The sequence below is a fragment of the Pleurodeles waltl genome, chromosome 8, assembly GCF_031143425.1.
Source record: "Pleurodeles waltl isolate 20211129_DDA chromosome 8, aPleWal1.hap1.20221129, whole genome shotgun sequence".
NCBI classification, from domain to species: Eukaryota; Metazoa; Chordata; class Amphibia; order Caudata; family Salamandridae; genus Pleurodeles; species Pleurodeles waltl.
Genome location: NC_090447.1, coordinates 23492588 through 23508971, shown reverse-complemented (window position 1 = coordinate 23508971; position 16384 = coordinate 23492588). Strand labels below are relative to the sequence as shown.

General features: G+C 48.2%; 1 protein-coding gene across 4 annotated transcripts in view; it reads left to right on the top strand.

Moving 5' to 3' along the window:
• Positions 1–16384, top strand: part of LOC138249674 (transient receptor potential cation channel subfamily M member 2-like) — a 519042-nt gene that overhangs the window by 140786 nt on the left and 361872 nt on the right. For all 4 annotated transcript variants that reach the window (XR_011194834.1, XM_069203635.1, XM_069203637.1 and 1 more), the window contains 2 exons: positions 5758–5958; positions 7148–7250. Coding sequence is in view for 3 of the 4 variants with exons in the window: in XM_069203635.1 (XP_069059736.1) it covers positions 5758–5958; positions 7148–7250 (304 nt within the window). In the remaining variant the exon portion in view is untranslated. The remainder of the gene's footprint in view (positions 1–5757; positions 5959–7147; positions 7251–16384) is intronic.

Below are 16384 nucleotides of genomic sequence, written 5' to 3'. Positions count from 1 at the left end.
AAGCTCTCTGCATTATCCATAGAGCTCTGTACCAAAGGGCCCTGTCCTCCTTTGGCCTATCACCTCTCACTACATTCCTCATAGGTCCCTCAGATCTTAGAAGGCCTCCCTCGATCCCTCCGGTTGAGAGAGCGAGGTGGGGTGGCAGATCCATGACGTACAAAGCAGCCATACTCTAGAACTCCCTCCCCCTGGAACTTTGCCAAAACAATCATGAACTCTCCTTTCGTAGGAATCTGGAAACCTTGTTGTTCAGAGCTTATACTTTTTACTCCTGCAATCAGCTCTGTTTCCGCTTTAGCACTGGGAAGCATCCGGGTAGCCAAGTGCTTTATAAATCCAATAAACTAAACTAAACTAAACTTTTCAATGTTTCTCATCTATTTATAGTAAAGAATTGCAAAAAGATTACAAATATCAAAGATGCTGCAAGCCCACAGTAGAACAGTTGGCTTTTTAAGGTCTGTTGTTATCTAAGACCTTTTGATGATTTTACTAAAATTATGTGTAACAAAATTAGTCATAAGGCCTTTGAGCCAGACTTCATTCATTAGTCTGTTGTTGTTGTGTCTTCCACTTTTTTCTTCCACCCTGTCCACCATGTATCATGGGACAATTTGCCAGTCCCTTTCAGCCATTGGTTAACTTCACAGTGAGTTAGTGCATATTGTCCTTTCACAAGGAGTACGTCCGCACACACAGAAGTTTGCTTCGGTGCCAGGGACTACTATGGTAATGTGCGCCTTTTGTAGACCATTAAATATTTTCGCCTTCAACCAATTTTTTTGGGGGGGATAGAGGCCAGAGCGAGACCTCTTGTTTAATCTTGGTAACCTACATGTTTGTAAAATGTAGTCTCTATGGGGCATATTTATACTCCGTTTGCGCCGAATTTGCGTCGTTTTTTTCGACGCAAATTCGACGCAAAACTAACTCCATATTTATACTTTGGCGTTAGACGCGTCTAGCGCCAAAGTTCATGGAGTTAGCGTAATTTTTTGGCGTGAACACCTCCCTTGCGTTAATGATATGCAAGGGAGGCGTTCCCGTCTTAAAAAATGACTCAGAGGAATGTGCGTGGTATTTATACTCCCGGGCAAAAATGACGCCCGGGAGTGGGCGGGGCAAAAAACCCCGCATTTGCGCCTCTTTTTAACGCCTGGGTCAGGGCAGGCGTTAAGGGACCTGTGGGCTCAGAATGAGCCCAGAGGTGCCCTCCCCTGCCCCCAGGGACACCCCCTGCCACCCTTGCCCACCCCAGGAGGACACCCAAGGATGGAGGGACCCATCCCAGGGAAGAAAAGGTAAGTTGGGGTAAGTATTTTTTTTAATTTTCTTTTGTGGCATAGGGGGGCCTGATTTGTGCCCCCCTACATGCCACTATGCCCAATGACCATGCCCAGGGGACGTAAGTCCCCTGGGCATGGCCATTGGGCAAGGGGGCATGACTCCTGTCTTTGCTAAGACAGGAGTCATGTTGATGGGGGATGGGCGTCGAAAAAAAATGGCGCAAATTGGGTTAAGACGATTTTTTTTCTGACCTGACTTGCCCCATTTTTAGATGCCCATACGCCATTTTCCCCTACGCCGGCGCTGCCTGGTGTACGTGGGGGCATATTTATACTTCGTTTGTGCCGAATTTGCGTCGTTTTTTTCGACGCAAATTAGACGTAAAACTAACTCCATATTTATACTTTGGCGTTAGACGCGTCTAGCGCCAAAGTTCATGGAGTTAGCGTCATTTTTTGGCGTGAACACCTCCCTTGCGTTAATGATATGCAAGGGAGGCGTTCCCGTCTTAAAAAATGACTCCGAGGAATGTGCGTGGTATTTATACTCCCGGGCAAAAATGACGCCCGGGAGTGGGCGGGGCAAAAAACCCTGCATTTGCGCCTCTTTTTAACGCCTGGGTCAGGGCAGGCGTTATGGGACCTGTGGACTCAGAATGAGCCCAGAGGTGCCCTCCCCTGCCCTCAGGGACACCCCCTGCCACCCTTGCCCACCCCAGGAGGACACCCAAGGATGGAGGGACCCATCCCAGGGAAGAAAAGGTAAGTTGGGGTAAGTATTTTTTTTAATTTTCTTTTGTGGCATAGGGGGGCCTGATTTGTGCCCCCCTACATGCCACTATGCCCAATGACCATGCCCAGGGGACATAAGTCCCCTGGGCATGGCCATTGGGCAAGGGGGCATGACTCCTGTCTTTGCTAAGACAGGAGTCATGTTGATGGGGGATGGGCGTCGGAAAAAAATGGCGCAAATCGGGTTAAGACGATTTTTTTGCCTCGACCTGACTAGCCCCATTTTTAGACGCCCATACGCCATTTTCCCCTACGCCGGCGCTGCCTGGTGTACGTGGTTTTTTTTCACGCACACCAGGCAGCGCCGGTCGGCTAACGCCGGCTAACGCCATTCTATAAATACGGCGCCCGCATGGTGCTTCAGAATAGCGTTAGCCGGCGCAAATTTTTTTGACGCTAAACTGCGTTAGCGCAGGTTAGCGTCAAAAAGTATAAATACGGGCCTATGTGCTTAGTGTAAGCCTCAGAACTCGACCCACAGAGCATACAAAAAATCGAAATATTGCAATGCTTAGGCCCGTATTTATACTTTTTGACGCTAATCTGCGCTAACGCAGTTTAGCGTAAAAAAAATTAGCGCCGGCTAACGCCATTCTGAAGCACCATGCGGGCGCCGTATTTATAGAATGGCGTTAGCCGGCGTTAGCTGACCGGCGCTGCCTGGTGTGCGTGAAAAAAAACCACGTACACCAGGCAGCGCCGGCGTAGGGGAAAATGGCGTATGGGCGTCTAAAAATGGGGCAAGTCAGGTCGAGGCAAAAAAATCGTCTTAACCCGATTTGCGCCATTTTTTTTCGACGCCCATCCCCCATCAACATGACTCCTGTCTTAGCAAAGACAGGAGTCATGCCCCCTTGCCCAATGGCCATGCCCAGGGGACTTATGTCCCCTGGGCATGGTCATTGGGCATAGTGGCATGTAGGGGGGCACAAATCAGGCCCCCCTATGCCACAAAAGAAAATAAAAAAAAATACTTACCCCAACTTACCTTTTCTTCCCTGGGATGGGTCCCTCCTGGGGTGGGCAAGGGTGGCAGGGGGTGTCCTTGGGGGCAGGGGAGGGCACCTCTGGGCTCATTCTGAGCCCACAGGTCCCTTAACGCCTGCCCTGACCCAGGCGTTAAAAAGAGGCGCAAATGCGGGGTTTTTTGCCCCGCCCACTCCCGGGCGTCATTTTTGCCCGGGAGTATAAATACCACGCACATTCCTCAGAGTCATTTTTTAAGACGGGAACGCCTCCCTTGCATATCATTAACGCAAGGGAGGTGTTCATGACAAAAAGTGACGCTAACTCCATGAACTTTGGCGCTAGATGCGTCTAACGCCAAAGTATAAATATGGAGTTAGTTTTGCGTTGAATTTGCGTCGAAAAAAACAACGCAAATTTGGCGCAAACGGAGTATAAATATGCCCCTTAGGCCCGTATTTATACTTTTTGACGCTAATCTGCGCTAACGTAGTTTAGCGTCAAAAAAATTAGCGCCGGCTAACGCCATTCTGAAGCGCCATGCGGGCGCCGTATTTATAGAATGGCGTTAGCCGCGTTAGCCGACCAGCGCTGCCTGGTGTGCATGAAAAAAAAACACGTACACCAGGCAGCGCCGGCGTAGGGGAAAATGGCGTATGGGCGTCTAAAAATGGGGCAAGTCAGGTCGAGGCAAAAAAATCGTCTTAACCCGATTTGCGCCATTTTTTTTCGACGCCCATCCCCCATCAACATTACTCCTGTCTTAGCAAAGACAGGAGTCATGCCCCCTTGCCCAATGGCCATGCCCAGGGGACTTATGTCCCCTCGGCATGGTCATTGGGCATAGTGGCATGTAGGGGGGCACAAATCAGGCCCCCCTATGCCACAAAAGAAAATTAAAAAAAATACTTACCCCAACTTACCTTTTCTTCCCTGGGATGGGTCCCTCCATCCTTGGGTGTCCTCCTGGGGTGGGAAGGGTGGCAGGGGGTGTCCCTGGGGGCAGGGGAGGGCACCTCTGGGCTCATTCTGAGCCCACAGGTCCCTTAACGCCTGCCCTGACCCAGGCGTTAAAAAGAGGCGCAAATGCTGTTTTTTTTGCCCCGCCCACTCTCGGGCGTCATTTTTGCCCGGGAGTATAAATACCACGCACATTCCTCAGAGTCATTTTTTAAGACGGGAACGCCTCCCTTGCATATCATTAACGCAAGGGAGGTGTTCACGCCAAAAAATGACGCTAACTCCATGAACTTTGGCGCTAGACGCGTCTAACGCCAAAGTATAAATATGGAGTTAGTTTTGCGTCGAAAAAAACGGCGCAAATTCGGCGCAAACGGAGTATAAATATGCCCCTAAGTGTTTCAGACCATTATGCTCTACCTAGTGTTCTAGCAAATCACAGAGACAGCTCTGGAATCTACACCGCATGCCATGGGTTTACCATGCGTACATTAGCAGAGTGCCCACCTCCTCGAGCCAGCCACAAGGGATCTTGTTGGTCAATAATAAACCTTCAACTCAAGAGGCACTTAATTAAAGCATATACAACTGAACCCAAAGGTTGCTCATCTGAGGAGTCCAAGAAAAAAATCATTCTTCATTCATGATCTTAATTATTGTTAGAAATCCAAAAGTCTTTATTCAATGTCTTTATGAACATGGGGTTTTCGTAAAAAATATACTGTATTCCTTTTGTCCAAACAGTGCTTTGCATAACAAAATAGGCTAAGCTTTTTGTTTAGGGGTGTGTGAAATTAGCATAATTTGCTTGTTCATGATTGTGCAAATTTTGGCAAAATCACACAAATAATTGTGTTAAATGCAACTTTGCCTCAATGTTTGACAGTTGGACCATTTCACAGTAATTTAAGAAAACTTACACAGCCAATGTGGGTTTCCTAGCTTCGAGTCTGGCAATGGGGGAGGTTGGGGAGTGCTGTCCAATCGTGTTCAGTTGAAAACAGAAGTAGAACTGGGGAAAAAGGTAAATTTTTACCCCATTCTCTCCCAATCCGCCAAATCAGATGCGGAGATCAGACCACCACAGTTGGCTTGGCGGTAAGGCACATCCAAATCTGCATGGCGGTAAAGATGGCTGGAGTCCTGCCATCAGCCACTATTTCCTATGGTGCCGTTGACAAGGATGGGAATCCTTGGCGGAGTCCGCAGGACGCGTGTGGGTTATGGCCTATGGGACTGCCATCATCTAAATCCGGCAGGTGGACCGCCAAGGCATTTGACTGGTTTTCAGTCGGAAAACTGATGTTGGAACCATTACTGCCAAGATCTTAATCAGGCCCTCCATCTCTTGTGACTCACTTAGAAGAGAAATTAGGCCTCAAGAATCAATAGCCTGTGTGTAGACATTCTGTTGAAGTAAGGTGAAAATGGAAAAACACAAGTAAATAAAAAGTAAAACATGTTGATACACACTAGTTGGTAGGCATGAAGAAACAGGAGCACTGGGGATGTTTCTAGAGAGGAATGGAAAGGGAAGGGTAGTCATCGCCTGGAAGAGCAGGGATTAGAGCAGAAGGAGATGGGGGTGCAGCATGGCACTTGTGTGATGAAATGGGGGAGCCCTTCCTCTGTGTTTGGTAGGAATAGGCTTTGGGGCTAGCGTAAGTGCTGAAACCATGTCTGTTGCTTGGAGTGTGTGTGAACCTTGCGGTATCTCACCTCCTGATAGCCACATTTTGCTTTGTTTCAGACTATTCATAGCTCCATGATTAACAACACGCCATGTGTTATTGTGGAGGGCTCTGGACGTGTTGCTGATGTCATAGCTCAGGTGGCTGACATGAACCCTTCAAAAATCACAATGGCCTTAATCCGGGAGAAGCTGCGCAGTCTTTTTCATGATGCCTTTGATTCCTTCAGCGAAAAGCAGATTATCGAGTGGACTAAAAAGGTAAGAATCCCTCAGCACCTGGATGCACGCTAGGCCTACCACTCAAAGCAAAGCCATTCGTTGCCTTTTGCATACTTTAGGTCCATCACTCAATGTGAGGCCTAGCAAGGAGCTGGTTGCACACTTTAGTACTGTCATTGAAAGTGAGGCTCAGCCCTGAACTGCACACATAAGGCCTGATTTAGAACTCTGTGGACGGGTTACTCCATCACAACTGTGACAGATATCCTGCCCGCCGAAATCGAGATCCAATTGTCTTCTATGAGATTTAAATTTCAAGTGATGGGATATCCGTCACCATTGTGACGGAGTAACCCATCCACCAAGTTCTAAATCAGTTCTGAATCAGGCCCATTGTTTGGTTCAAACAGTGAAGGAACTGCTCAGCCTCCAGTTGAACCTGCACTTCATTTCTATTACTTAAGATGAGGCCTAGTCCAGAGATGTACTTTAGTAGCAACTGCATTAATACAGTCAAAGTGAGTCCCAGGCCAGTGCTCGAAGGACAGGTCCATTTCGATATGCATGTCTATCATTCAAGAGGAGGCCCAGACCTATGTGCACCCTGCCCTGGTAATCTAGTGGCAGTCGCCTTATGTATGTGTGCATTTTTGATCTCTCATTATTTATCACATAGACCTGGAATGTCTGGCTTCAACAGTGAGCAGGCAAAGTTCTCCAAGTCTCCTGATGGTCAAGTGCACTAGTGTGCCTTTAGGCCTGTGACCTCCTTTCCTTGGTGGTCCTGGTACAATTAACTCAGTCTTCTTTGCCCTTCGATCCCAAACCACTTAGGCCACCTAAATCCTCCAAAGAGCACATTAACCCTAGTAGGGATGGTATATGTGGATGAACAGTGAACGCATGATGGGAACCAGTTCCTATGAATCCCTGGTGCACATCAGAGCAAAGTATCTACACTGCATTCTCCCCAGGGCCCCACAAATCAGATGCATTAACAGAGTCCACCCCAGGAGATCGCACACTATTTCTCCTTTGTAACCAATGCCTGCTCAGGACCTTAAACTCCAAACACAATAGGTCAGAGTGGACAAAACAGTAGAGTAAAAGGCTAGGAGGACTATGAACATAAGAAATGCCATAAAGGGACCTGCAGAACTACTTTCAGGAGTCAGCTTACCGCAACAATTTGTCACCGCCCTCCTAAGAATTTTGCATTATTTTCCAGATCCAAGACATTGTGCGCATGAACCAGCTGCTCACCATCTTCAGGGAGGACAAGGACGGCACGCATGATGTGGATGTGGCTATACTTCAGTCCCTCCTGAAAGGTGAGCAACTCACTGCCTCACCTCTGATCTTCAATAACATATAAGACATCTGTTAGATGGTAATGTGTTTTAGAAAGACTGTAAAAGCTACATTGCTTTTTAAAGCAGAATATAAAACAGTTTCTGTCTACAGGTTAACTTCTGCAAATTGCATGCCATTGCAAAGAACCTCTTCCTGCTGTAGTCCTTAAAATCCTGCATTGACATTCCATGTTACCCTCCTTCATTTATGCCTCTTTTGTATGCAGACTACTCTAAATCCCATGCGTGCCTTAATCTTTTTTTTAACCATATCCCTTCAACCCACACATATCTAATAATTTCAGAAACCGTTTGCTTTTCACATACCCCCCTCTAAAAGACACACCTATTTCATTATTGTCCCAAAGAGAAACTTCAGCTAATGCAGGTGTTGGACCTGGCCCTCTCTGCATGTTCACCGCAAACCTTTTGACTTCACTCCCTTCTGTTGCTGAACGTGTTCTGTTGGCTTTTAGCACTCTGTGCATTCTACCACTGCTAAGCAATGCTAAAGTGCATGTGCTCTCCTTCCAACACGGTAAAATTAGCCTACACCTAATTGGCATATTTGATTTACTGGTAAGGCCTTAGTAAATGTTAATACATATACCCAGTCCTCTAAATGAAATGCTACTAGTAGGCAGCAGCACTCATTGTGCCACCCACTAAAGTAGCCTTCTTAAACATGGCTCAGGCCTGCAAGTGCATTTTTAAATTGTCATTTCGACTTGGCAGAATGAACCTTTTTGCCAGGCCTAAATCACCTTTTTAATACTTACAAGTCATGCCTAGGGTAGGCCCTAAAAAGGCTCATAGTGCAGGGTGCAATGTATTTAAAAAGTCCCAGGATGGCCTGCCTTTTGCCACCACCAGACAGTTTGGAGCCTGGACAGGGGAAGGGGAAGATCTTTCTAGAATCATCTGTAGAGGTATGACAGGGAGTCCACCACACCCAAAGACTGGCACCAGGTATCAATCTTGGGCCTCCAGTTTCACTTCTCAGAACACTCTTGGACCTGAAGTTACAGAAGAAGAACTGCTTTGCTGCCAGAGAACTGCTCTGCTGATTGAGGACTGTCTTGCTGTCTGACAAGGAAGACTGGGTCTGCTTCCCTTTATACCAGCCTACCCAGATTGACTCCATGGGTCTGTTGGCTGACCTCTTGTGTGAAGTACAGGAACAAAATAAACTTCACAAGCTTCAGAGGCCTCCCTGTAACTGCCCAGCTAATCTGCTTCAATCGGACCTGTGACTGGACCTTCCTAAGCCCTTCTGGACTCCTCTGGAGTGCATCTCTGATCCCCAAATGGTGTCTTCCCAGGTTCTGGACCCTCGGCTAGCATCAAAGTGTACTCATCCTTGATGAAAGTGAAAGTCCTGAGGTTTGGCCAACAAGAAGCTCTGGTAAGACTCGGTCTTCGTGCTACAATGAACACCAGTGTCAACTGGCAACGTGAGCGCTGTACTTAGTTCTACAGTAACAACAACCTGAGGTGACCCCCAATGGGAATCTGAAGCAATGACTGTCTGCGTCTCCTGACCGACTCTTCTCGCTACAGGGATGACAGTTCCCATCACCTGGCCTACTCTTTACACTGCAGTGACGATCATCCACTCTGCCTGATGCTCGCGGCCTGCTCCAATGCGATCAGAACTTTTCGCACTGAACTCATAAGGTAGGTCTTCAGCAGGACTGACCTTGATCCCACAATTGCTCCATTGCCATTGGCCTGATGGGCTAAACCTGTTGATGTTTCCCTGATCTAGCACCACTAGATGATTGAGAGAGGTGCTTTGTGGTTTTAGTAGCTATTTTCAGCGATGACTGGCAACATGAGGGCTATTCTTCACTCTACAGAAACAACAGCCCGAGGTGACTGCCAACACGAATCTACAGCAACGACCATCTGCGACTCTCTTCTTGCTACAGTGACGATACTCTACTTGATCGCTCTACTTGATCCTCACAGCGTATTCCAATGCAATCAGAACTCTTTGCACAGGACTAAGAAGTTAGCTCTTCGGCAGAACTAACCTGGATCCCACCCTCGCTCCATTGCGGTTGGCATAATGGCCTGAACTTGTGACTTTTGCCGTCTAGGATGATCAGATGATAATGAGAGCCACTTTGTGGTTTTAGTAGCTGTTTTCGCTTAAAACTTTAAAATTTACTATCCTGGGGCTCAGCTGTGCCTACTCAGGGGGTCCGTGGCTGCTTAGAAAATCAAACAATATTAACAAATTATTAAATTGTATATTAATAAAGAAGTAAAATATAATACTGAGCATTTTAAAATGTTCCATAAATTTGGCATTGAAAGCTAAATTGTGGCCTCCTCAGATTGATTCGTGGGAGCAGTGTAAGTTCATCAAACAGATTATATGGATGGCCCTGTTTGAATTTGGAAAATCTTCAACTTTTAGACTAAAATTTAAAATTAATTGTTTATATTTGTTTGTGAATTAACTAAAATATTTAACCAGGAGAAGGACAGCATGTTCACCGTCTGAGGTGTAGCCTCAACGTCCTGGCTGAAACTGTGGCCATCTCTCTCCATCATATGCTGATAAAAATGTTTTTGCAGTGTGTGGTTTGTGTACAGAAATGTCTGGCTTGTGATCCTTGCAACAAAAATGTATTTCTCCTCTAACACAAAACTGGTTTACTAACAAGCCCAGTGTGTTTGCAAAGGCAATGTCATCTTAGCCAATCAAACATATTTTCCAAACTGAAGTTCATAAATGTTCTTTCTCTTGAAAACTACCAGAATGATTTTCATCTTTTCACAAATATGATCTATTCAGCTGGAAAATCTTGCTTGAAAAAAAATATAGCATGAGAATTTCCAATGTGTCCTCAAAATGTGATTTCCACTTAATAATAACCTTAGACTACCTTGACCATTGTGAACAAAGCTTTGATGTGACAGTGAGACATTGGTAAGCTATGCTTCTGGCAAATATGGTGCGAGTCAAAAGTTATTAACAAAAACAAAATAATTATTTACTAAAAATAGCAACTACAACTTGCTACCCTGTTGGTCCTGCTGTTGACTTCACAAATGATATCAATGATAATGTTTCCTAGCAGTGACAGACCCATCTGGGACCAACCCAGCAACATCCTTGTCTGCCACCCCCCTTACCAGCACCGCCATCCCTGTAGCTCCCCACCCAGCTGCCCGTGCCCACTCACCCAAGAGGGTGGGCATCTCCGTTGCTGCAGGCACCTTTGCACCTGCCCCATGCAGCCCTGATGCCCTCAGGGAGGAGGCTATTGACCTCCTGAGGTCCAACTTTGTGGGGCAGACAACTATCATGAATGCTACCCAGGGACTGGCATCCCAGATGCAACAGTGCAATGCGTTCCTGGAAGGCATTCACAGTGCCTTGTCTGGCCTACAAAGATCGTTTCAGGCTCTGGCCTCCTCGTTGATAGCAGCCAGTGCCCCTTCATCTTCCGTCCCCCCTCCAGCTACCTGTTCCCAAACCCAAATCCCTCTCCCCTCACCCATCCAAGGCACACCTACGGGCCCAAATACATCCTTATCAAAAGACACGGTACGAAAATCAAATCATTAGCATTTATAAAGCGCGCTACTCACCCGTGCGGGTCTCAAGGCGCTAGGGACAAAGGGGGTGGTTATCGCTGCTCGAACAGCCAGGTCTTTAGGAGTCTCCGGAAAGCGGAGTGGTCCTGGGTGGTCCTGAGGCTGGTGGGGAGGGAGTTCCAGGTCTTGGCCGCCAGGAATGAGAAAGATCTCCCACCCGCCGTGGAGCGTCGGATGCGAGGGACGGCGGCGAGTGCGAGGCCAGAGGAGCGGAGGGGGCGGGTGGGGACGTAGAAGTTGAGCCGTCTGTTGAGGTATTCCGGTCCCTTGTCGTGGAGGGCTTTGTGTGCGTGGGTGAGAAGTCGGAAGGTGATCCTTTTGCTGACTGGGAGCCAATGCAGGTGTCTCAGGTGTGCGGAGATGTGGCTGTTGCGGGGTACGTCGAGGATGAGGCGGGCTGAGGCGTTTTGAATGCGTTGCAGGCGATTTTGGAGTTTGGCGGTGGTCCCAGCGTAGAGGGTGTTGCCGTAGTCCAGGCGGCTCGTGACGAGGGCGTGGGTCACGGTTTTTCTGGTGTCGGCGGGGATCCAGCGGAAGATCTTGCGGAGGGTGAGGAAGCAGGCGGAGGACACGGCGTTGACTTGCTTGGTCATGGTGAGAAGGGGGTCCAAGATGAAGCCGAGGTTGCGGGCGTGGTCTGCGGGGGTCGGTGCGGTGCCGAGGGCCGTGGGCCACCAGGAGTCATCCCAGGCGGACGGGGTGTTGCCGAGGATGAGGACTTCAGTTTTTTCAGAGTTCAGCTTTAGGCGGCTGAGCCTCATCCAATCTGCGACGTCCTTCATACCCTCTTGTAGGTTGGTCTTGGCGCTGGCGGGGTCCTTGGTGAGGGAGAGTATAAGTTGGGTGTCGTCGGCGTAGGAGGTGATGATGATGTTGTGCTTGCGTACGATGTTAGCGAGGGGGCTCATGTAGACATTGAAGAGTGTCGGGCTGAGTGATGAGCCTTGAGGTACGCCGCAGATGATCTCAGTGGGTTCTGAGCGAAACGGAGGGAGGTAGACTCTTTGGGAGCGGTTTACGAGGAAGGAGGAGATCCAGTCCAGGGCCTGGTCTTGGATCCCGGTGGAGCGGAGGCGGGTGATTAGGGTGCGGTGACAGACGGTGTCAAAGGCAGCCGAGAGGTCGAGAAGAATGAGGGCGACTGTTTCACCGTTGTCCATCAGGGTTCTGATGTCGTCTGTGACTGAGATGAGGGCGGTTTCAGTGCTGTGGTTGGTTCGGAATCCGGTCTGTGAGGGGTCGAGCAGGTTGTTGTCTTCCAGGAAGGTGGTCAGCTGTTTGTTGACGGTCTTCTCTATTACTTTGGCTGGGAAAGGCAGAAGGGAGATGGGGCGGAAGTTTTTCAGGTCGCTCGGGTCAGCCGTAGGTTTCTTTAGTAGGGCGTTGACTTCGGCGTGTTTCCAGCATTCGGGGAAGGTAGCAGAAGAAAAAGAAGAGTTGATGACGGTCTGGAGGTGCGGGGCGATGATGTTGTCGGCTTTGTTAAAGATTAAGTGCGGGCAGGGGTCCGAAGGGGCGCCGGAGTGGATAGAGTTCATGATGGATTTGGTTTCTTCTGTACGCAAGGACAAACATAAGTACCACAAACGACACCACCACCATGAACAAACACAACAGACACATGCAGACACAACAGCATCCACACCCTGCACTGATTCCCTCATGACCTCTCCCCTCACAGTCAGTACACCGCTCACACCTGCAATCAGCACCACATCAGTCACTGCTCCTGCCATATGTGCACTCACTGCCACCGTCAGTGCATCAACTGACCCACATTTATGCACCCTATATACCCTTGGTGCACACACCATGACTGTTAACACACCCACCCACCCTACTTGCAGACACCACTCCAACATACACTCACAAGTTTCCCATGCCATCTTCGTGCATCTCCTCCCCACCTCCTCCCCGTACATCTAAACGCCAGCACTCATCCACCCAACAGTCCCCCAGCACACACATTTAATCCACCCATGCACCTGCACCCATAGCACCTTGACGTACACACCTCACAACCATACCCACTCCCTCCTCTCCCAAACGTCCTTACCCTGACCTCCCTTGTGTCCCCAAAAAACCTTTCCTTTGAGAATTTTCCCTGTTCCCCCAACTGCCCCAGTCCCTGTTCCCCCTCAGTGCCTCGCTACCCTTCATGGCCCCTGCCTTCCACCTCCCAGTCCACCACTGCCCTTCGCCATGCCCCTCCACCATCTGCCACTTCTGCCCCTGTTACATCCACTCCTCTTCCTGCCACACCTTATCCCATGCCTACTCCCTCCACTTCCAAGGCCAAGCCCACTCCTTCCAGTTCCAAGGCCAAGCTCAAACCCCACCCCCTGGCTAAAACCCCCCTGGGAAGGGCAAGCCCAGACCAAAGGACCCCCCCCCTCCAAGCTCTAAGCCCCCCACCCCACCCTTGAGGTGCCTGCATACCCCATTGATGCCCCTGCCCTGTGGAAGTCTGCATAATGCAGTCAGGAGTCAGGTTGGGGCATCATTTTGTGCCTAGTGCCCGGGCACAATTGGACATTTTGGACTGGCCTTTGGCCCTGATTGTATATAGTATTTAATTTATTTAATTTTTCTAAAACATCAGCGTCACAACACCATTGGTGTCGAAGGTACCTACTTAGTCCTGGCTTTCCTTCCACATGTATGCGTGGTGGTTGTGGGTATTGGTGTGTATGTGTGTGTATGTTGATACGGTTATTTGTTTGCATATGTGTGTGGGTGTGGGTTCCCGTGTTGTGTGTGTGTGTTGTGTGTATGTGTGTGTGTACTAGCATGATTCCCTCCTGTCTGTGCTAGGCTGGTGTACTTATGGTTGGTGTCTCAGTCGCTGTCTCTGGTCCGGGAGTTGCTTGGCCAGATAGAGGAGGAGTTGCAATTCGCATGCCATGGTGCCTACGGATGTGCATGTATTCCTGAAGGTGAATGCTCCCTTTTATATTGTGTGTTTCCACCAGGCTTTTGGTGGCAGTGGATCTGCCACGGAAATCTTGGTGGTGTGCAACCTCGTAATGTGATTGTGGAATACTGCCTGACTGCCTCCCTTGAGATGGCTGCCGCCTGCCGCGTTGGCCCCTCTGTTGTGGCGGACCGAACGGTAACTTGGCTGTGTTCTGTAGGTGCTTTCCCAGTACTTGTAATATGGCGGTCCTCACCGCCAGGCCCCCGGCAGTGCGACCGCCAACTCCACCACAGCTGACCGCCATACTCGTAATAAGGCCCATTGTCAGAGGCATAGAAGGTACAATAGTCTTATGGAGATCAGCAATCAAGCCCAGCAACATCAGCAGTGAACTTTGTTCCAGAGTAGACCATTAAGAGGCAGTCTTTTTCAGCTCGCCAACTTATGCTGTAAACTAAAATAACTAAAATAATCAGCTAAAACAAAAAGCTAATATAATTAGCCAATATAATAATCCAAAATAACAACATTCTTTAAGGTGGCTAAAGTCCTTCCTCTGTTGCTTTTACCAAGAGACTCAGATGAGAAGCCCCATGTTTATTACTACAGTTGCTGACAGCCTTTCTTACTTGTCTAACTTTTGACTCATTCTTACAGAAAACATAACAGGAAGGCTGCATAGCAGGAAGAGCTTACCACACTGTACTTCTCAGTAAGCTCATTCAGTTTCTTCCACCCTTCACACTGGCTGTGATCTTAATCATAGATCATAGTCCCCCCGCTGGGTTCTAGTGTATTTGCTAAGTATTGCGTGGCAAAGATGTGTGAGGGAATCAGATCCTGGTCTCTTGCCCTGGCAGCACAGAGAGTCTGTTGAAGCACCCGTCCATCAAGGCTATTTATTTTCCAGGAATGCAAAGTACCAAACAGGCAACATGGAGAAAGCCACACATGGGTCATTGCCAACAGCTTCCTGCTACACATCCTTAAGGAATTAGGTTTCCCTTAACTAGACTTGATTGCCATAGCTCCAGTGCGACATTTCAAGACTTTGCATCCAGATATGCAGAGAAGCACTCTCCAAGCAACACTTTTTTGATGATCTAGCTAGGAAATCCATTCCAAAACCAAGTTGATTCTAATGGCACCTGAACAGCCAGGACAGAGGTGGTTCTTTATTCAGATGTTGCAATGCCTCTCTGCAGACTGACTGTCCTGTCCAGACTCAAGGGCCAAGTGTTACAACCCAACATGACATTGTTTAACTTTGCAGCATGACTCTAGAGTTCATGCAACATAAACACCCGAGTTTATCAACACAATGTATATGTCTCAAACAAGAATCTCCATAATACTGGGACATTCCTTCAAGTGGAAGAGCTTGAATCTGTGGTGCCAGAACAATACTCTGACATCTCTTACACCTTGACAGTTTTCTTCCATCAAGATTCATCAACAGCTATAACTGCCAAAAAGAAAAGTGCTTCTGAAAAGTATTTCCCCACCATACCAGTCATACAGGATTTTCTGAAGGGCTTAAAGCAGCAGTCAAGCACACCACTAACATCCATGACCTTAATAAAGGCATCTTCTCACCTTCTCCCCATTAAGGAGACCTTGACCTCTGAATCATAATATTCATAACTTCATAATCATCTTCTAGAAGGCTGCATCATCTGCCTGTAGGCAGAACTACAGGTTGGGGGACTAACTGTGGTTTACTTGAAAGTCATCCAGCATAACGTGGTTACTGTCTGTGGTTATGATTCATTGGCATATGTACTCATGAAATTTGTTACAGGAGCCTCAAATTCCTTGGTTGGTGTTATAGTGCACTAACCCTCAGAAATAATTTCTGGCATTTTTCAATACACATAGACTAACCACCTTGTGCACACTGTTTTTCCTGTTCCTTGCTCCACTAGTCAGGATGTCTTTTCTTTACTAGGCCAAGCTACCGTCACAGGGATTACAAAGACTCTTGTTTGCACATAAACAACCAGATTTACTGCCTATCTGTGCATTTGGTATGCTGACAGCGATTTTGGGGCTGGAGTGCACACAAAGTAGAGCTGGTGGCATGCTGCTGTACATGCTGGAGAGAGTTATGCTCCTGCAAAAAGAACAAGTGATGGACGGAATGCTGAACAATGTCAAACATTCACCCCCAGTACAGAGATCTGGGCCTAAATCCATGTTTTTTTTGCTACCCATGCCGTTCCAGTTTGGACCCAGCCATATGCAAATCAGTCTTGACCCTGTTCCCCAGGGGAACAGTCCAGCCCGAACTGCCAAGCCAGGTCCTCCCTGGACTGGAAACAAATATCCTAGGACTGGTTTCAGGGTATCACCCTTCATCAGCCAGGCTAGCTTGCTTCCAGTGGCATGGGGAGCACGGGACCCATGAAGTCAGAGTTTTTTCTGCTTTTGTGTCTCTGTGCCTGACTTTTGAAGACATGTCCTGGCGCTAGGTGTCAGGCAGAAGTCAAGAGTCTCCCAGAAGGACTGCCTTCTTCATATGTAGTCTTCCCTGGTCCAGAAATCCTCTGAGTAGGTTAGAGATTGGAGATTTCCCACTACAAAA